Here is a 21,763-nt window from a genome sequence, read left to right as displayed (position 1 = left end):
CATTGTATGGCGACTCAATGTAGTCATCACATTTTGATGATTGCTGCTCACAGCCAGAGTCCTGCACCGGGTCGGGTACCCACGGGTACCCACGGGTACGGGTAAATAGCTGCCCAGACGGGCGGGGTTTTAACGTTCTGAAATTTCACGGGTGGGTATGCGGGCGGGTAGGTTAAAATACGGGTGGGTCGCTCGGGTAGCACGTCAATCAAAATGGTCATAGTAGGAGGCTATTTTATCTATTTAGATTTAGATTTTTATCTATTTAGATTAGGGATGTGCACGAATATTCGAATGTCACAAATGAAAACTACTGCAGGGTTACATTAAATTAACCTAGTAGCTCCCCTGTATTCTTATTTCTCTGGTAGTTCTAGATACGATGCTCATCTTTCATTTCCAACACGAGTGTGTCTGAAAGCGTCCCGCCCCCGCCGACACGACACACACACAGCCAGGGAGAAGCCAGGTATCTCGTGCATTTCAGGAATGGGCATTGGGCATTCATAAATAAATCGTTGACACTGTAAATCTGCAATTGGTGATGGTTTTGTAAACATGGACTGTCATCTGCAACTGTTCGGGAATAATGTCACATCAATTTGCGTCTGATTTGGCCAGCTTAAACTTCTGCAAGGTAAGCTACTTGTAATGCCTAGCTGTTTGCCAATGTCAGCGGCAACAATGGCAGGTTATTTCAATATCTCTAACGCTAATAATGATAAGCTAACAAGCGAAGTATACTATGAGTACTCTTTAGCTGAAGCGATTATCTGCCTCACTACACTATAATCTGTAACTATTTGGGGGTCGTTTCATATGGCGTTGCTTCGGATTTGTAAAACAAACTTTTCCGAAGTAAAAGCCACCCCTGTAGCCGTGCGAATCGGGATACTGTCTGTCAACAATGTCAGGTAACTAGTTCTAATGCAGCCCAACTAGTGAACAACGGTTCAGTGGGGTTTACTTTGCCGTGCCATGAGAATGGAAGGAAGTGAGAAATATTTCTCGTCACGGACGCACAGACTCCCTCTTCCTGAACGTGCTGCTGGACGTCCAGAGGTGTAGCCTACACTCGACAGCATTTTCAAGCTATTGCTCCCCCCTGCCGGTGCTGTAGATGGAAGGCCACTGTAAATAAATTGAGCTCTTTATGATACGTCGGCAGAATTTAGGCTACATGTTTTCAAGGGATGACGGTGGGAGTCCATCAATCAAATGCACATCCCTAATTTAGATGTATCTATCTATTTTACCTATTTTTGATATCACCGCATGATATCACCGTTATGACATCAGTCACGTCATGCCTACTTTCGATTTGAAGTATTTTTTCACGGGCACGGGTGGGTAACGGGTAGAATATTAACGGGTCCGGGTGGGTACGGATTTAACTTTGAAATTACCACGGGTTTACAGGTGGGTGGGTAATGCACTGCACGGGCATGGTTGGGTCCGGGTATGAAAAAATGGACCCGTGCAGGACTCTGGCCATAAGTAGTTGTACACTGAAATTAGAAACAGAGCTTTGTGCTGCAGGGAAGTTTACTGTGGAGGAATGTGGAGCTGTAGGCAAGGCCGAGGTCATAAACTGCATTGATGTGTTTTCCAATAATTCCATGTCCACAACAGAGTGATTGGTGTCGTAACGGTCATTCATTGCAGTTGCTCCACTAACAGGAGGTGAGTGTTGCAAGGGTGGCTTTTGCATGGTTTGGTTTCCCAAAGCTTGAATAGGGGGTAGGGAGGTGGGTAATGGGGCTGTGGGTAGCTGATGAGTAGTGGATGGTAACTGACCAGAAGACTGCATATGAGTAGTAGGTGGCTGTTGAACAGTAGATAACTGATGAACAGTAGATGGCAAATGCACTCTGGGATTCATCTTAGACAGCAGCCCAGAGGGTAAGGTAGACGGAGTTGCAGTGGTAACAGCAGTTGGCATGGTGTAAATAGCATGAGGGATTCTGTCTGAAGATGACACAGTTTTTTGAACAGCTGTAGTGGAAGAAATCACCAGGTCTTGGGATTGTGGGACTTGAACCCCAGCTTGGCTGGCTTGCGTGACAGGCCCTTTTTTGGTAGCCATTTTGGGCAGGCTACTAACGGGAGTAGCCACTGAAGCAAAGCAATGTACTGAAATATGTTGCTAGTGCTGGTATCACTTGTACAAAAAAAAATGGTTGCAAAATAATTTTCTTCGCCAGGCAGGTTAATTTATCTGGGCGGTCATTTTATGTAACGGTTTTTCCTTCAAAGTTTGACGAGGTGACACACAGCCTAAAAACTGTCAATAATTTTTAAAGAAGTGAGTTTTAAGTCACGTCAGGTCGGAAAACCGTCACAAGATTACATGTATAATGCATACAGCTAAATGAGCATAAAATGCAACATGTACCCTTTTTGAATTAAATATCCCAAAGTAGTAGTGCAACACTTGTCAATAGAGCATTAAACATCAAAAAGAACACTCTGCAACCAACCAAATTTGATGTTTGCAGTATATTGTTCACCCAAAAGTTCATTCAGTTCATACAGTGAAGTTCAGTTCACAGCAGTAACAAGTTCAGTCCATCACCAAAAATCCTTTCCATACGAAAACAACATCTTTCCCATTTAGATTCACCACGCAAGAACGAACAGTTCCAACACAGTCTTTACATCCACCCTCAAAGAATAAATCCCAACGGGAAGGAATCATCCAACTACATAACTACCTGTACAGAGTGAATGGGTTTATATCAGTGCTTTACTCTTTGTTCTGTTTTTTGTTTTTTTTATTCAGGCGACTTCTTGAAGACGTTGGAGGACCCCGACCTTAACGTGCGAAGGGTTGCCTTGGTGACGTTCAACTCGGCAGCCCATAATAAGCCTTCATTGATCCGGGACCTGCTAGACACGGTGCTCCCTCACCTCTACAACGAAACCAAAGTGCGCAAGGAGCTCATCAGAGAGGTAAATATTCAAACGTTTATACAATGTGATCTACAGCAACAACAGTGTGTCTTTCTTTTTATTTCTCATGACAAGTCTTTCTTTGGGTTTTAGTAAACGCACACCGTTTGAGGTGCGTACGGCAGACAATAGACTCAACTTGAAAAAGAATGGTCGTCGCACACTCAGGACTTCATGCAGTTATAAATTTAATTCGACCAACGTTTCGGCTTACGCCTTCATCAGGGTCATCTTACACACACAAACAGCTGAGTGTTCTTTTACAACATAACATTGATTAGACAGGTGTTCATTGGGGGTGTGTCCCGGGAATCCCCAGTGCGTCATCACTTGCTCCCAATTGCAGTCAATCAGCTGGTGGTAGGCCTACTCCTATATCACAGGAAACGTTGCAATAAAAAGACATACAAGGCTATACACAGGCCTATATACAATTACATACACATTGACATTTCACAATTCTGAAAATCTTTTAATAAATACATTTATAGAAAACATCTTAAGTCGAAATCGACATTTAATCCACGAGGGGCAAGAGAATCTAGTCTGTGGATCCATTCTGCCTCTCTTTGTAATAGAATCCTATCTAGATCACCTCCCCGTCGAGGTGTTTCGACTTTTTCAATACCAATATAGCGCAAAGACGCGACTGTGTGTTCCATTTCCATAAAGTGACAGGCTAACGGGTACGTGTCATCCTTTCGTCTAATCGTGCTTCGGGACATTTATAGTTGCCAGGTTTTATTGGAGCAAGTCGGCCCGTGTTGCGCGCTTTGACTGGAATAAGGTCCGAGTGAACCGACTGGTTCACTCGGACCTTATTCCAGTCAAAGCGCGCAACACGGGCCGACTTGCTCCAATAAAACCTGGCAACTATAAATGCAATTCATGTGCCCAGTGTAACAGCACACATAAGTGCCACCAGTTTAAACATCCGCGATCAGGTAAAAACATTCCGATCAAAGGCGTCATTACATGCTCAACCACTGGGGTGATTTATTTAATCACATGCCCCTGTGGGAAAGTATATGTTGGTAAAACAACACGCCAATTAAAACAAAGAATAGCGGAACACAGAAGCACGATTAGACGAAAGGATGACACGTACCCGTTAGCCTGTCACTTTATGGAAATGGAACACACAGTCGCGTCTTTGCGCTATATTGGTATTGAAAAAGTCGAAACACCTCGACGGGGAGGTGATCTAGATAGGATTCTATTACAAAGAGAGGCAGAATGGATCCACAGACTAGATTCTCTTGCCCCTCGTGGATTAAATGTCGATTTCGACTTAAGATGTTTTCTATAAATGTATTTATTAAAAGATTTTCAGAATTGTGAAATGTCAATGTGTATGTAATTGTATATAGGCCTGTGTATAGCCTTGTATGTCTTTTTATTGCAACGTTTCCTGTGATATAGGAGTAGGCCTACCACCAGCTGATTGACTGCAATTGGGAGCAAGTGATGACGCACTGGGGATTCCCGGGACACACCCCCAATGAACACCTGTCTAATCAATGTTATGTTGTAAAAGAACACTCAGCTGTTTGTGTGTGTAAGATGACCCTGATGAAGGCGTAAGCCGAAACGTTGGTCGAATTAAATTTATTTCTCATGACAAAAATTCATCATGAAACCGTCAGCATATCATTGAGGAAAACAAGAAATAAATGAATCATAGCCACTACAAAGCTGTGCAAGCATTGGGGTCTGGCAAAGTCAATCGTAAACCACATTTGCAGAGGGAGGTTGAAACTAATCAGACCAGTCTTTTCTCTAACTTGGCTACCACCAGGGTCAATGACTAAGTGGTTGTGATGGGCATATGTGTTGAAGCTCTGAACCATTTTCGCACCTTGTTTCAGAAATGGGGCACGTACTGTAAGTCACGCCCTTCTACTTCCGAGCCGTGGGGCTGTAGCTCTCAACATTTTGAATGGGAGTAAACGGTGCGAGTCAAGCTAAACCATCATCCCGTTTGGCATGTGCTCTGGATTTCACATATGATGGCAGTGAATTTTTAAGGTTTGAATTTGCGTCGTAAGACCACTCATTTTTGGCACGCAAGAAAGACTTTTGTGCAAAACTGTGTTAGAGACTACAACGTGCGCCTCGCATATTTGACCTGAACCGAGGCACAGCCAACCCTACTGCTGCACCGCGGCTGAAGTGGCTGCATGTCGGACATGCGACTTCTGTTGTGTAGTCTAAATATTTACGTATTTTTGCACGCATACAACTCAAAAATCGCTTGCCAAGTGAAGTCAACAAGCACACTATTGGTTATCATTAATTCTGAGGTACAGCATATGTGTGATCGATGGGGTAATGCAAGGTGGATCGGAAAGAAAGCTTTGATCTGTCCATTATAGCCCAGTCAATAGTTTTGGCTTTCATAGCCCCATGAGCCACCTGGAAGGGGTGGAGACTTAGGTGCCCCATAGGATTAATTGACCCGTTCAGAATCGACGTCCTCATGAATGCGTGTGCATCATTGACTCAAACACACCAGAAAGGTTTTAAGGGTATTATGAGAGACTCCACTCTTCCGGGTGTTACTGCACGCTAGTGGCGCTAACTGAGGTGTGCAGACTCCATTCAGAATGAGTGGGCTGGGCTCTCTCGACAGCTGCCCCTAGGTGAACTGCAGGCATGGGTAAACTAGGGAGTGGGGAGGCTGTGTGTAAAACTGGCCGTGAACACACACACACACGAACAGACAGTGCAGACAAGAAAGAGAGAAAACGTGCCGTCCTGAGCGTGTACGTTGATTTAAAAAAAAAAGAGATTCTGAAAAGTACACTTGTTGTGCTATTTTTAGAGGGAAGAGGCTGTTGCAGAAGCATAGGAGATGTTTGTTGTTACAAAACATTGAACTACTGACTGGACTGAGGACATAAGGAATCAGGAATCCCTGTGTCTATGGTGCCCACTGCATATCTGAAGTTAGTGTGACCATCAGTTATCCTATTTTGGAAAAAACACCTGTCGTGTCGAGTAGCTGTACAAGTGAACGGTGCGTGGTCGATTCTGATACAACGATACGCACGCAGCCAAATTACGACATATCTGTTGTTTACAAACTCAAAAGGGGTCAATTCTTGAAAATTCAGCAATAGGGCCCTCTCCTGATGGAAAGCCATGTTTGCAATTGAATGTGCCCAATTCAACCTCCCTGAGGATGAGATGATGCATTCTACTCAAAGTGTGATACATTCTAGTGTGAATAATAGGCTTGTACGAAATTCTGAATTGAATTTCAATATGAATTGAATTGAAATTTCAAACAGGAAATGGAATCGCAATCGGAGCAAAGAGGTTGGATTAATAAAGAAGAATCAAAACACGCCCACCCAATGCAAAAGAGTATGCTCAAGTTGGGTCTCCTTAGGGGGCGTTGTCCCCTCCTCCTTTTTCTATTTTTGAGGTGTTAGCGCTGTAGATGGCGGTAACGCACTTCTTGTGCAAAGGGGACTCCATTTATTTTCAACCTCAGGACTCCGAAGGTCTCCTAACCGAAGGTCTCCTAAAGGGGCGTTCACCTGACATAAAATGTATACCAAAAAAAAAACTAGAATGGCATATCTTTGTCTATAAGATCTCTGATTCGAATGTGAATAACTCACCAGACATAAAACCCCAGTTGAAAATGAATGGGATGGGAAATGGAAAACAAACAAAAACAGCTGAGAGCAAAACATCAAGGATATCTGGGCACCAATAACTCCTATGCAATGCCCTGCCATTGACTTCAATGTTAAATGCAGCATTCCAGTTACAGCTTATAAGCAAGTTTTGAACATTGAAATGTAATTTAGAAGATATATTTCAGACCTTGTATTTTCAGGTGCTGGTTTCATTTTAGTAACTGCATTTCTATTCAGTCCACGGCAGAAATGACGCGCCTGGGTGGACTGCTTGCGCAATGGGCAGTCCTCGATGGTTGGTTTCATACTGGGTCTTATAATAACACCTAGGCCTAGTCTCTGTTTCGTGGGTTTTCTGTTCGCATTTATCAACAGGACATGAGTTTTTCTTTTACAATATCAGTTTCAGTTTCATTAATGACCTGCCGCCCGACGGTGCAATCATTTTGTCACCACAATTACGCAAGCGTCAAAATGCTCATCCTATTGCCAATGTTGGCTACACACAAGACCTTATGCAAACAAAATAGAAATTAGTCACAATTGTCTTATACATGCAAGACAGAGACAAACAGTGAAGGTACAGATCACGCATTCACAATCAAGGGACTCAGGTTCCTCTCTCCCCCCCTCTGGCCCATAGCCTTTTTATTTTACGCTGCAAAGTTCGCCGACTAAATGAAGTCAAGCCAATCCACGTTGCTGTTGCAGATATGAATGATGAACAAAACTGCGTTGCAATTTAATTATTGAATTGTAGCCAATGCATAGCCTACATACTAACTGGCTAAGCGTTGCCAACATTGCTGCAAACGGCTACTGGTCAGTCGTGATAGACCTATTTGGATAAAATCAGCGCACGTCTTCTAATTAATGTTATGCTTCAAAAGGCAATAACAGTGTAGGGTTTTCACATCTTAACAAACAAAAATTAGTGCATGTCTTGTCAACAGCATATGCAAAACGGTCCTGAAGCGAATATATACACACGTCTCCAAAAGAGTCGCCTATCCATCTGTTTGGAATAACAGCTAATAACCTGACTTTCAATTAATCACTTGGCTTCAGAAGTCACTCATATGAAAGCCACAACCCTCCCGAATGAAAATGTATGTACAAACATAAATTTCATGAACCAAAGAAAGATTGAACCTTTAATGAAGAACTGTTTAATGAACAGACGGGGCAGATTTTCACAAAACAAAAGTTTTGTCGCCTATCGAACATAATGTGAAAATGAGCAGATAAGTCACTCAAAACACTTCAAATACGCAAATCGGGTGTCATACTTAATCTCTGAATCACTCACCTCTTCAAAAAATCAACTTTGGCCTTAGTTGTATGTTTAGGGTCATTGTAATCATGGAAAGCAACACAATGAAGATCAATGAGAGATGGTGACACATTTACAATACACGTTTAACTTCATGATTTATTCAATGATAAAAGCCCTCAGACACCTGCAGCGTGCATGCAGCTCCTCATAAGAGCTGTATCCTTACCATGTTTCACTTTATGCACCATTTTTCTTTCTTAATATTCCTCTTTCAACTGTTTCTGACCCATTAGCCATAGAACTACTGGTATTTTGTCAATGTAAAATGCAGCTTTAATATCACGATCAAACAAAAAATAAATAACTTAGGCCACAGGTGAGTGTCCTACAGCGATGCTGTAGAGCCGATTTATGAATTGGGAAAAAAAAATATGCGTGAAGGAATCAACTTCTGGATGGAGAAATCCTACGCTATCTTTGCAGGCTACTCTATTCTTGTACACTAGTCTTGTACACTGAGTGGTGTGTTCACAAATAGGATACATCTCATCACAATACTGTCAAATTCAGATAGGCTATGTAGCTGCTATTAACAAATGGACAGACGAGCCGCATTAGGTCTACTTTCTCTGCAATTAATAAACGTTCTGTGACGTCCTCAAAACTCCATCCCATCAGCAGCAATGTTAGGTACAACGTGACGTAGACCTGTACCGTAAACAAAAGCTATAGAATGTTGACAACCCAACCACGCGTTCTGTGGCAGTTGAGAAGTAGCGTTCCTGCGGCAGAGAAATTCTCCCCCAAGAGGACAATTTGTGAAATGAACTTTCACCAAGCTTTTACATACAACAGATGCTGTGTAACCCAATAAATGGGTAGTGGACATGGAAAAGCATAATAGGACCCCTTTAAGTCCATTTCCTATAGTGCATTGAGTTTGAATTCCATTTCCTGTAATTCAAATTCTATTCAAGTCAACACCCTGTAGGGGTGGATTCAATTCAAATTCAATTCCATTTCCTGAATTGAATTAAATTCAGAAATTCTGAATTTTGCAGTTGCACAAGCCTGGTGGATACCTCCAAAATATTGGACTGAGCTCATATTTTTGCTCACTAACTTGCAGACATTTGCCATTTTACTGATGTCGGCGTAGACGACAACAACAATATGACACATATATATGTTTTTATTAGGGCTGGGCAACATTAATGCGTTAACGGTGCGTTAACTATGGAGGTCAGTATTGCCCGACAATTTTGTTAACGCTTAACGCATTGGGGTTTTTTTTGGTGATTTTTTTTAGCCTTTTATGACCGTCACGTAGTTCGTTGACTTTTATTTTGAAAGCGTCAGCGCTCTTAAAGCCCTGCCCCTGGCATGCAGCCGTTGGAGACCACCAGTGACAGCTGACAGAGAAAAAGACATCAGGGTCTAGAAAGTAGGCAAAACTTCTGAATGGACATTTTCGGTACAAAGTTCTACGGCCCTCATTACGTAGCTCTTGAACAGCATGTGGCTCGCCTTGGCAACTCGCAAGGTTATGAAAAATGTTTTATCGGCTGTCAATAACGACACGCGGACTGACAGTGTGCATAGCTGATAACTAAAGCCTTCATCAAAAAGCTGACCGCAAGATATTAATTCCTCAGGCAACGTTTTGGTTTCTACCTACATCTGGCGTTGCGCATGCATGGTAGGCTAGCAGAAGAGGCACAGTTGAAAAATCAGTGGTTAAAGAATGCTTATTTAGCTGAAGTCTAATTGCGTTTTACTTCTGCACCTCACAAAGTTACATTCAGCATTCATACAGCCTAGGCACCAACATAGTATGATTTTGCCTTGCCCAAAAGTTCACCCGACATCAGCAACCTCACGTTGTCAGCGTTTGTTATTGTTTTGTCATGCCAACGTTATTGATTTGAAAGTTGTAGCCTAATTACTGCCAGCAGTCAGGCGATTAGTTTCTATGCTGCAACACCAAAATAATAGCGACAGATGAGGACGGAGAGTGGACGGTAGAGTTCTAGGCTACTCCACGCTCTGGACAGAGAGGGAAGGATGGGCATTTCAGACACACGCCTGCTTGCCTAATTAATTTCAAGTAACAAGTTTTGTTTCTTGTAGGCACATGTAGACTATCCTAATTTGAGTTTCTAATATTTCAGCTTCAGTTCAATCTAAATAGCCTATATAGTTTAATAATTTTATGCAATAATGGTGATACTCTAATCTTAAATAGCCTAGTAGGCCTAATTGTATGCAAAAAAAACCCCTCTCCTCTACAATAATTTGTTTCATTAGTTATGGGCATGCTTTATAACTTAGTGTGATATGTAGGCCTAGATTGGCAAATAGGCCCATTTCTATTTTGAAAGATGGATAGAGGCCTATTACACAGGTTACAGTAGCCTATGCAAATTATGATTATGATTGGTCTACTTCATCTTAGAAAATGTCAATGTACAAACCCCAACTCCGATGAAGTTGGGACGTTTGGTAAACAGTGAATAAAATCAAAATGCTATCATTTTCAAAACATTCAATCTATTCATTAGATGGAGAATAGTGAAAAGACAACATATTAAGTGTTAAAACTAGGGATGGGCAAAATTAACCGATTAACCGATGATTGATCATTAAACATTTAGTCGAAGAAATTAATTTTCGCCGACGAACCGTTAAACAAAAACAAAACAAAAACTTGAATGTAGGTTGTTCTGCCTTCCATTTAATTCCATGCCTGAGTTTAGTTTCTCGCACATCCTATGGTGAATACCGCCACCTAGTGGACTTTCTCGCGGTACTTGTAGTTGCAGCCAGTTTTTTCAAGTGTTTTCTGCCGTAAAGCGGACTTCATCTCTCCCGCAATTAATATCTTTTCACACTTGAGCCTTGGACAATATAAGTCTGTAAGTGATCATTTTGTGTTGGATATTCTTTGTAACGAAATTGCATTGCTATTTTGTGGTAAATTTCCATCTATTTGGCTCTAGAACTGATGTTTCCTTTTCCTGGAAATGTTGGCTAATCTCATTCTACTTTCGGTTAGAAAATGACAAAGTGTACTGTAATTACTGCAATGTGAATTACAAATACAGTTAATCGACAACGTCCATGATGTATCACTTGAACACCGCGCATCCAAGCCTTGTAAAAGACGGCGGTGATTCATCTCAACAAGCGCCTCGATGTCTGCACCGTTATGTGCCTTCGTTGTTGGCTCGCAACTTGAAGCCTCCCTCGTTTGCGCATTTCAGGTTTAACTTTTCTTGTTAATCACTTGACACTTGTGTTGTTAATAAAAACAAATCCCCAAAGAAAAACATGATGTTTTTGATGTATTTTGTTATACAAGAGTATAGGGCATGGTGGGCCTAAATGTGTGCTGTTTTTAATATAAAAATGTTAATGGTTAACCGATTATTAATCATTAATTCTCCCGACGATCGACGAAGAAATTTTCACCGTATGCCCATCCCTAGTTAAAACCGAGAAAAAATATTGTTTTGGGGGACATATGTACTCATTTCTAATTTGATAAATGCAGCACGTCTCAAGTAAGTTGGGACGGGGATCAGTGAAATTTAGTAAACATCCAAATAAGATAAAACAACAAAGAAGAACATTTCAAAATGAATTGTACTGACGGACAATATAGGTGTCCAGGTATGAGATCATCACAGAGAGGATGAGTCACTCAGAATTAAAGATGCAAAGGGAATAATTACCATAGTTATTACATACATTTTTGAATTACCTTTGATTTACCACGATTGACTGTATATAAGACATATTTTTGTTGTTAAAATAATTGTATAGGTTCATGACATCATGAAATATAAATTGGCTGTAGTCTCAGTCTAGCACTCCAGGAATTAGAGCTTTTGAAAATTGACCATATTAAGAATGCTTAATGCGTGCAAATGATACAGGGCTGTAACATTCTCCTAAGCACCTGAGCTCACTTGAAATAGACCCAGAAGACACGGGAAACTGTCCTTTGCTTACAGAAGTGAGCAGAAGTTGTAGAAGTCCATTCTTTTTTTTACAATAAGAGCATTGCACATCCTGTGCTACAGTGAAAATGGACCATCCAACTTGTGTTAGTGCTAACTTCAAAAGTCAGCCTCCATGATGGCAGGCGGGTGCAGTAGTGCATTGGTTAAGATGTTCTCACTCATCTGTAGAGTTAAATACAGTGCTGAATGGTATACATGGGTTTTAAACAGCATGAAAAGCCACTCATGCATTATATTTTGAAGGGAGATCTTCGATTACTGCCACATAGTAAGGTCAAATTGCATTTTCTACTATGTTTTAACAGTTTGGCTCCATCATAAGGACCAGCAGGTGACAAAATGGTGGGCTTTTGGTCAAGACCTGTCACACTGTAAGCACTACAGAAAGGAAAACATTGCAAAACATGACAAGGAATACACCCACCATTTAAGCTGGTGAAATCATGTCCAAGATAGGAATTAACACTTTTTTATATAAAATCATCTCATCGGTTAATGTATTTAACTGTTTAGTGTTGTCTTTTGTTTTGTTTTTAGTCTTCCTCGACATTTGCTGCCTTTTATTGTCCCCGTCCCAACTCTTTTGAGACGCGTTGCATTTATCAAATTAGAAATGAGTACATATGTCCCCCAAAACAATATTTTTTCTCGGTTTTAACACTTAATGTGTTGTCTTTTCACTATTCTCCATCTAATGAATAGATTGAATGTTTTGAAAATTATAGCATTTTGATTTTATTCACTGTTTACCCTAACGTCCCAACTTCACCGGAGTTGGGGTTTGTAGATAGTCTGTTAAAAAAACCCAGCAAAGATTCCTTTTCTTTCTGTGGTCGTCTCTGATATATGATAATTACGGTGTAATCAGTGATTTAGTAATCTGACATTTTCAAATATATTGGCGCTTTTGAAGCGGCTTTTGAATTCATATTTGGGTTCCGCGCGCTATGTGATTAATCGCGATTAATCACAGAAAGTCATTGAGTTAATGTGATTAAAGGTTTTCAAGTTTGCCCACCCCTAGTTTTTATTTTTGGGCCATTAGAATAAAGTGTTCCCACACTTCAGAACATTCTCTTCTCCTTGTTGTGTTCATAAATTATGATTATGTTGTATACTAGGGTAGTCTATAAATAAATTGTGACGTAACGACAGTCAACTGCATGGGAGTTGTATGACCTGCTAGGCACACCAGCACCTCTGCTATGGACCCAAAAGCATGTGTGTGCCTGCTGTTCCGTATGGCAGCGCAAACCACTGCAGTTGCTTTCGGAAAACTGGAACAGTTTACTGTTTCATACACAATATGTACAGTAAAAAAGCCGCACTCCCGGATCAGTTTCTTGCAGTTTTAATACTGGGATAGCATGGCAGACAGACAGACGTTTCGGCCTAAGCCTTCTTCAGCGTCTCGTGAAGAAACTGATCCGGGAGTGCGGCTTTTTTACTATACATGAACTTTGCTGTTTGCTCGCACCCAAAGACCTTGTAAGAAACTTTTCGGAGTTGAGCGCACTTTCTCTACTAAAAGTTCATACACAATATGTCACATGTTTTCCACCCATACTAAAGCAACCTTCGAAACAGTGGTTTCATGGATTTCGCTGTTGATGGTTTGAAGCGTGTCAGACTACCATCACAGTGTGGGTGATTTTGCTTGTGCACACATTTACACACATACACTTGCTGGGTTCCAGGTGGAGATGGGTCCGTTCAAACACACAGTGGACGATGGCCTGGACATCCGGAAGGCAGCGTTCGAGTGCATGTACACGCTGCTGGACAGCTGCCTGGACCGACTGGATATCTTCGAGTTCCTCAACCACGTAGAAGACGGCCTCAAGGACCATTACGACATCAAGGTGAGATACACGCATATGCACGCGCGCACACACACACACACACACACACACACACACACACACACACACACACACACACACACACACACACAAATGTTTTTGGGGCGCCGCAGGAGCGGCTGCCGTTACCCTAAGTTTCCCCTTGTGGGATCAATAAACATAAGTCTAAGTCTAAGTCTAATTCTCCTCAAGGACCTACGACATCAAGGTGAGATGCACGCACAGTTTTGCCCATACACACATGGAGGTTGGTGTGAAATACCACCATGTTAAACTTCACTCATCAGACAATTTGAAAAAAAAAAAAAAAACTCCTGCACACTGACCATTTCACTGTTTTCTTTAATACACAATGTTTCAGTCTTGGACTTTCATTAGGTAAATTTACCTGATGAAGGTCTAGGAGCGAAATGCTGTGTATTTAAGGGGCACAATGTAGGATGGCGTCGTTGCACAGTGCCCGTGGTATGCATGTCTCAAAATCTACACAGTCACGAAAAAAATGCTTTTTAAATAAACTCGCTGTGAGAATGTTTTTCATCACGGAATGCCAGCAGTTGATAATGTAAAGCGATTTTTCGTCAGTGTTTCCCACGACACTCGACCGGGTCACTCCTTTCGGGTTTTCTGACAGCGGACTGTGGAAGTGGCTGTGCAAGTCATCGTTCACTTACTAATGATTCAAATAAATACTATTACTAAATACATTACTAAATACTAATGTAATGCAATGTAAAATAAGCATCGGATGACTCAGGGCAGTGATTAATTAAACTTAGAATCCTAACTAGAGCCCCTTAAAAGAAAACAGCTAAATAGTCTGTGTGCGGGAACTTTTTCAAATTGCCTGTGAAGTACCACTGACATGGGCAGCCGTTGCCTAATGGTTAAGGAGATGGGCTTTAGATCAGTTTGAATGTCACTCTTCCATGCCCATGGCCGAAGTGCCCTTGAGCAAGGCACTTATCCCCGCATTGTTCCAGGGACTGTAACCAATGCCCCGTAAAATAGCTGTCACTTTGGATAAAAATGTCAGCTAATGGTAATGTAATATGACGTTAAGGTCAGAGATGCACATCCTTGCTGTTCTCCCCACATAGACTTTCTCACAGACGGGCAGAAGCTTTAATTGAAGATTCCGGGCACCAACATGTTAGTCAATGTCAAATATCTGGGGATCATCAGTGCTGACGTAATCTTCAAAAACGATTGTATATAATATATATAATACTATATAGTATATAATATGTGGTGTGGAGTTTCACTATCAAACCTGAATGACTTAGGTTTGCATGTATTGATGAATATTATATTTAGTTGTATGTTATTTATGTATCTTAACTCACTTCTTGTGTGTGTCCAGATGCTGACATTCCTGATGTTGGCACGGTTGTCCACGCTGTGTCCCAGTGCAGTGCTGCAGAGACTCGACAGACTCGTAGAGCCCCTTAGAGCCACATGCACCACCAAGGTAGACACACACACACACACACGCACTGTTATATATACAGTGCACTTTTCTGTCGTGAGCTCAGCAGATGTTGTATTAAGGTTACTCTATGATTATTTTGGAAATAACTTCTTATCGTGTTCTTATTGATATATTGTTCACAATGTAACTTTTCAACAGGGGTGTACTCTCTAGTCTATACAACTGTTTTTTTTCTTGCTTGCTCTTGCTTGCTTGCTTGCTTTTCTCTCAGCGTTATGCATATTAAAGAATCAGTTAATATAGTGACAGCGTGTTTAAAAAAAAACAAAAAACAAAAACAGGGTAGTCTGTGACTGTACTGTTCGGTAGAGCACTGTACCGTACCAAAGGTCTGTTTGGTTCGGTACAATACACCAGTGGTTTTCAAAGTGGGGGCAAGGGATCATGTGGGGGTGCTAGAGGGGGCCGTGACAGGTTTGCAGGAAACTACAACATAACAAAGTGAAAAATTTAATGAACTCAATAACTAACATGAACTAAAATAAAACAAAAGTAAGTATTCAATATTCTCAATAGCATAATGATATTGCATTGCATCTCTCAACATAACCTCTATGATTGTTATTTTGCCTCACAGACCTACACTTTGGTTGTGAAGGGTGGTGCACAGAAAAATGATATAGCATGATCCATGTAAGGGATAGAATGTGTGGGTGTATGGGAGACATTTGCATAGTAAAGTTTGGTAACCCCTGCAATACATTATGCTGTTACATGCCTATTAAGCTATCATCTTTCCCATCTTTTCTCTCATTCCCTCTTTTCCCTTCATCCCCCAATCGCATCTTCCCCTCTCGCTTGCTTTAACATGATCTCTTCTACTCTTATTTATTGATGCTCTCTTTTTCTCTCTTTCCCCTGCTTTCCTCATCCCTCTATCCCATCTCCACCTCTGCTTTGCCTGCAACATTCTGCCTCCTTTCCTCTTCCTTCTCACCTCCCTTTTCATCTCCCCTCTGCCTTGTTGCTCCACTCTCCTCTCCTACTCTTACCTCTCTTCTCTCCTTTCCCCCCATCCCATACCTCTGCTGTGCTACTACTCTTTTTCCTCTCTTATCCTTTGTCATGTCTGCTCCCTGCCACATTCCATCCCCACTCCTTATTTTTTCTTTTCCTTTCCACCCCTGTGGCCCATTTCCCTTGTCCTTTGCTTACTATGCGCCCCCCCCCCCCCCAATCCTTTGTCCTGTCATCTTCTTGCTACTCACTCTCCTCCCTTCTTCTCCTTTCTTCCTCTTCTCTCCTCTTATCCTCTTATTCAGGTGAAGGCGAACTCTGTGAAGCAGGAATTTGAGAAGCAGGACGAGTTGAAGCGCTCTGCGATGCGTGCGGTGGCGGCACTGCTGACCATCCCGGAGGCGGAGAAGAGTCCGCTGATGAGCGAATTCCAGTCCCAGATCAGCGCCAACCCCGAGCTGGCCGCCATCTTTGACAGCATCCAGCGGGACTCTTCCTCTGCCAACATGGAGTCCATGGACACCAGCTAAGCTGCAAAAAAGCTGCAAAGCTGAAAAGCTTCAAACCGTGAGCCGTCTGACACACTCTGTCAATGCGGTTCAACAAAGCCAACGAAGATGACAAATTAAAAAAAAAAACACACGACTTAAGCAAAACAAACAATGAAACAATGTGAACCCTGAAATTCAAACGTCACCATCTGGATTTTACAAGAATACACATACACACAGACAGACTGAAAAGAAAATGAATAAAAAAGCAGTACACAAAGACATGCACCACCACACGGGACACAACATAATACGAATGAGACACGTAGGGGTTGCTGGCAGATGATGCTGATGGTGATGAAGACAACAAAAAAACTGACTTGATGATGAAATATGAAATCTCTCTTCCTTCCCCTAACCTTCCTCCTCGTCCTTAGGACTTTTGACATTGCACCCTCCTCAGTTTCATCCCTCTTGTTGGTTTCAAGAGTTAAAGCGCATTCAAGATCAGAAAAAAACACAGGACAATGAATGATGAAAACAAGTGAAAGAATATGACTTCAACCTCTGGGGAGGCCTTTTTTGTTGCGTTCCATGCATTGCACTGAGTCAGCTGTTATTACAAGGAGGAAAATACATTTTAAAACTGAAAAAAAGACATGAGTTGGAAGACAAAAAAAGCTTAAAAATACTTTCGTTTTCTCTTATGAACTGCAGAAGAAGCGACTCGACCATTCATTTGTTCCATCTCTCTTCTCCACATTCTTCTTTTTTTCCCTGATGCTCATTCCCTAGTCATGTGGGTCCATATATGTTTGTTTGCTTTATTTTGTATTTCTTTTTTTGTCTTTTGACCAGTAATTCCTAAAACGGACCAAGAAAGGTCTTGCCCAGCCTATATTGAATAGGTGAGTATGCATAGCTGAGGTAGGTTGCCATGTATAATAGGGTGCCTGAAGGACCACAAGTGTATTTCACCAACTGTGTTCCAAGCCCTGATGAGACAATGTTTTTGGAAGACCTCATTTAGGTCATTTTCTTAATTTTCACATTATTTTTTCTTAGCATTGTTTATTCCGTACAAAGGTCATGCAAACCACATACAGCGACCACATTGTGTCGATTTGGTTTTAGTGAGTGGTTTTGGTTGCCATGTTTCATACCAGATCAAAAAAAAATCATAGTGGCTGAATGCTCCTTTCATGTTTATTTACATTGCCACTCTCTCAACTTTTTCGTCCAACGCCACAGCAGCGACCAAATGTGTGTGCATCATGAACGTCAAAGAGTGTGAGGCAAAAGACCAAGCTAGCAAGGCGTAAAGTGACATCCTAAAAGTTTGTTGCACAGGTTAAAAGGATTGTTGTGCACTGAGTGACAGGTTCCTTTCTGTTCCCTTCTCTTTTGTATTTTCTTTTTTTATTTTTGCCCAGTGTTGAATGCCTCTTTCAGGGTTGTTCTTGCGTAGTTGTGTTTGATTGTGGCATCTGAGCTAAAGCTGATCTGCAAAGGTTTAAAGCACTTAAAAAGTGGAGGATGTTTTCTGTACTTGTGAACACTTATGCTCTAGGAGAGAGTTGTAATTGCGTGCCCTGGTCCTGTGAACACTTACGGTAGTGAGCGAGATGTATTGTCTGGGGAATCGAGAGCGAGTGTTTTGGTGTCGTTACAGGGCCTGACTGGTCCAACTAAAGGATCAGAGCTGTATGCACGTGGAACAAAAAAAAAGAAAAAATGATTTACAGTTGGGAGCTGATATTTTTATTGCTGGGTTTATTTTTGTTTTTTTTCTGTTGTATGCATACTATGCCACCCCACTGTAATCGTTTACAGTTTTTTTTTTCTCAACTGTTCTATTTCTGTACTGAGATTCTTCTTTTGTGGGAAAATACTTCCAACTGCATCAATCTGCGTTTCTTTTACCCTCACGTCATCTTTGGCTATGATTCCTCTCCCTTCCTTGCTCTCTCTCTTTTTTTTTAATTTCTCTCCCTTTTTGCATTCCTTTGCCTCTCCTCAAGAGGGAGTGATGTCTATCCACCATCTTATTCACTTTAGATAAGAAAAAAACTTTGATGGTTTGCAAAAACATGTTTTTGAGGACTTCTGTTTGTTGGGAAATACAAAAAATAAATAAATAAATATGAGAAAAATAAAAAAAAACAAAAATGCAAAAAGAAAAAGATTGTTTCTTGCACCTAATGGATGGCTCAGATATTTGTCATTGTGAAGAGTGTTACCCCCCCTCTCTGCTGGACCAATCACCCCCACACCCCCAGCAAGGACACACTGGCACCACACTGATGATTGGATGTGTGTATGGATTTGCAATGCGTGTCTGTAAGCGTTTGCAATGCGTGTGCCACTTGTAGGTGACGGGTGGAGTATGCCTCCTTCACGGATGAGGGACTTGTTAAAATAGAAAGGTCCGTGTATCTGTGTGCACCTAACATTTCTGTTCTTTATATCACACAGATTACAATAGCCGGGTCATAATGTGAGGTTCCGTGACCATCCTCTGGCAACAATGTTTTGATGATTGATTTGACATCTATGGACCCTTTAGAAAATATTTAGCCCCCATGTCCCTCCCAAAAATCCCGGGCATTTTTTGCTAGAGAGCCAAATTCAAAATGGCGCCTGGCGCCATCTCTAAAAAATAACTTTTGATTTGGATGACCTAGAATCATGTATGAAGGCACTTTTTCATTCAAGTCAACCATGAGGATTCCAAATCTGACATAATTTTGGTAATACAACTTTGTTTTGACAGCGAATTTCAAGAGGGTCGCCAACTGCTATAGTGATTTTCGACCTTTTTAGGCCGTGACCCTCCAAAATAATCATGTTTGGCCTGGGAACCTCCCAATTTGTGTGACTCCATTCCTCATATATACAGTGGTTTCAAGAAGTCTACACACCCCTCTTCAAATGTCAGGTTTTTGTGATGTAAAAAAATGACAGAAAGACAAATTCACAGCTTTTTCCACCTTCAATCTAAACTATTAACCTGTACAATGCAATTGAGAAACAAGCATAAAGCTTTAAAGGGAAACAATAGAAAATAAGAAAAATGTCAATTAACATGGTTGCATAAATACACACACCCTGAAATGAATACTTAGTTGCAGCACATTTGGCTTTTCTGGGCCTTATTCTGGTGAAGCCATTCTTTTGTAGACTTAGGTGTGTGCTTGGAGAAATTACCGTCCTGAAAGATTAGTTCCTCTGCATCTTCACCTTTCTACCAGGGGGCCGAAGGTTTTGTGCCACTACCACGGCCCCTGTGGAAATTTTCATAGTTCCCTCCTCCCTAATGAAAGCCCCAGTAACAGCTGAAGAAAAACAGCACAAAAGAACAATGCTGCCACCACCATACTTCACGTTAGGTATGGTGTTATTGGGGTGATGTTTTGCGCCAAATATACCCTTTGGAATTATGACCAAGTTCTCTTGGTGGAGTAAATCTAGAAAAAAATACTTCTGTAATCTCCCAAATGCATGTGAGAAGATATGTTAAGGTCAGATGAAACCGAGGTTGAACATTTTGGACATAATTCCAAGAGGTATGTTTGGCACAAAAGCAACACTACATTGCCAAGGTAACACCATGCGTAAAGTGAAACATGGTGGTGGCAGCATCATGCTATGTGACTGTTGGTCTTCTGCTGTAACTGGGGCTTAAGTCAGAGAGGCAGGAATTATGAGCAGTTCCACAGGGGCCATTGGAGTGGCACAAAACCTTCTGCCCCCTGTTAGAAAGGTGATGATGCGGATGAACTTAATCATTCAGAAAGACAATTACCTCAGACACGTGCCAAAACTAAAAGAAAATTGCTTCATTACAATAAGATTGAGGTTTTGGAATGGCCCAGAGTTCAGACCTGTATGACATGGAACATCTGTTGGGCGATCTGAGAAGGACTGCAGATGAGATGCATTCGCAACCTGCCAGATTTGGAGTGCTTTTGCAAAGATAAGTGGACAAAAATTGTCACATCAACGTTTGCCATGCTGATAGACTCTTACCAAAAAAAGAATGATTACTGTAATAGAAGCCAAAGGTGCTGCAACAAGGTATTAGTTCAAGGGTGTGCATACAGTTGAGGACGATATTATTAGCCCACCGCCTGAAATTAGACATCTCTCTGGATTTCTCAGTGAGTTCAAAGTTCAAAGTACTTTATTTGCCATTTGTGCATAAACTAGTAGCCCAAGCACATAGGAACTCTTGAGTCAATAAATAGAATTAAATAGAAAACATAGGAAGACAAAATACATTAAAAAGTGATAAAAATCAAAGAGATCAAAAGAATAATAATAAAAGGTGGATCAGATTTTTTTTGCCATCAGTCTCACTGTTGCTGGGAAGAAACTGTTGAAAAACCTTGCTTTTCTGGTAGGAATGCTGTCCGCTCTACTGAGAAGGACCATTATGAACCGTTTCTGTTATTCTGGAAACAAATACACTGATGGAGATAATGTCCAATGTCATGAGTTGAATTTGGATTTTTCCATTTTCACAATGAGTTTAAACAAAAATGGGTAAAAATGGCAAGGACAACATTAATAGCCCCCTTATCATTAATAGTCAATAGAGTGCCATTTATGAACCAAAACTGACATCAGACACTGATTAGTTGTTAACTATGTTGGCACATGCCCTACCAGGGATTTTGGCCCATTTTTTCATTGCAAATAGTTAACCTGGTCCAAATTGCATGGATGTTGAGGATGGACATTCATTTTCAGCAGTCCTCAAAGACTATCGAAAGGATTGAGATCTGAACCGCAACATGATCATGGTTTTAGTAACCTTGAAGAACATTTGAAAAATTTTGGATGAAAGTTTTTGGTTATTATCTTATTGAAAGATCCAGTGAAGATCTTAGCTTCCTCTATGAGCATATTTTTGCATGGTCACCTTCCACATTCTATCATAATCTTCTGTTTTTATGGTGCCGTACACCCAAACAAGGTTTCCTGTGGCTGAGTCTGCCATAGAATGATGCTTCCACCACCATGTTTAATTGTGGAAACCATGTTATACATTTTAAG

At 41.2% G+C, this 21,763-nt stretch overlaps 1 protein-coding gene across 1 annotated transcript in view; it reads left to right on the top strand.

Moving 5' to 3' along the window:
• The window catches only part of cand1 (cullin-associated and neddylation-dissociated 1), a 136,211-nt gene extending 117,321 nt beyond the window's left edge, over positions 1 to 18,890 (top strand). Inside the window, exons 18-21 of the mRNA XM_063211447.1 lie at positions 2,783 to 2,952; positions 13,601 to 13,765; positions 15,129 to 15,236; positions 16,520 to 18,890. Of these exons, the coding sequence (XP_063067517.1) occupies positions 2,783 to 2,952; positions 13,601 to 13,765; positions 15,129 to 15,236; positions 16,520 to 16,744 (668 nt within the window). The 3' untranslated portion in view covers positions 16,745 to 18,890. The remainder of the gene's footprint in view (positions 1 to 2,782; positions 2,953 to 13,600; positions 13,766 to 15,128; positions 15,237 to 16,519) is intronic.
• The last annotated feature ends 2,873 nt before the right edge of the window (positions 18,891 to 21,763 follow it).

Source organism: Engraulis encrasicolus, chromosome 12 (assembly GCF_034702125.1).
Source record: "Engraulis encrasicolus isolate BLACKSEA-1 chromosome 12, IST_EnEncr_1.0, whole genome shotgun sequence".
NCBI lineage: Eukaryota > Metazoa > Chordata > Actinopteri > Clupeiformes > Engraulidae > Engraulis > Engraulis encrasicolus.
The sequence above is the reverse complement of the archived record's forward strand: the minus strand, read 5'-3'. Positions and strand labels throughout refer to the sequence as shown.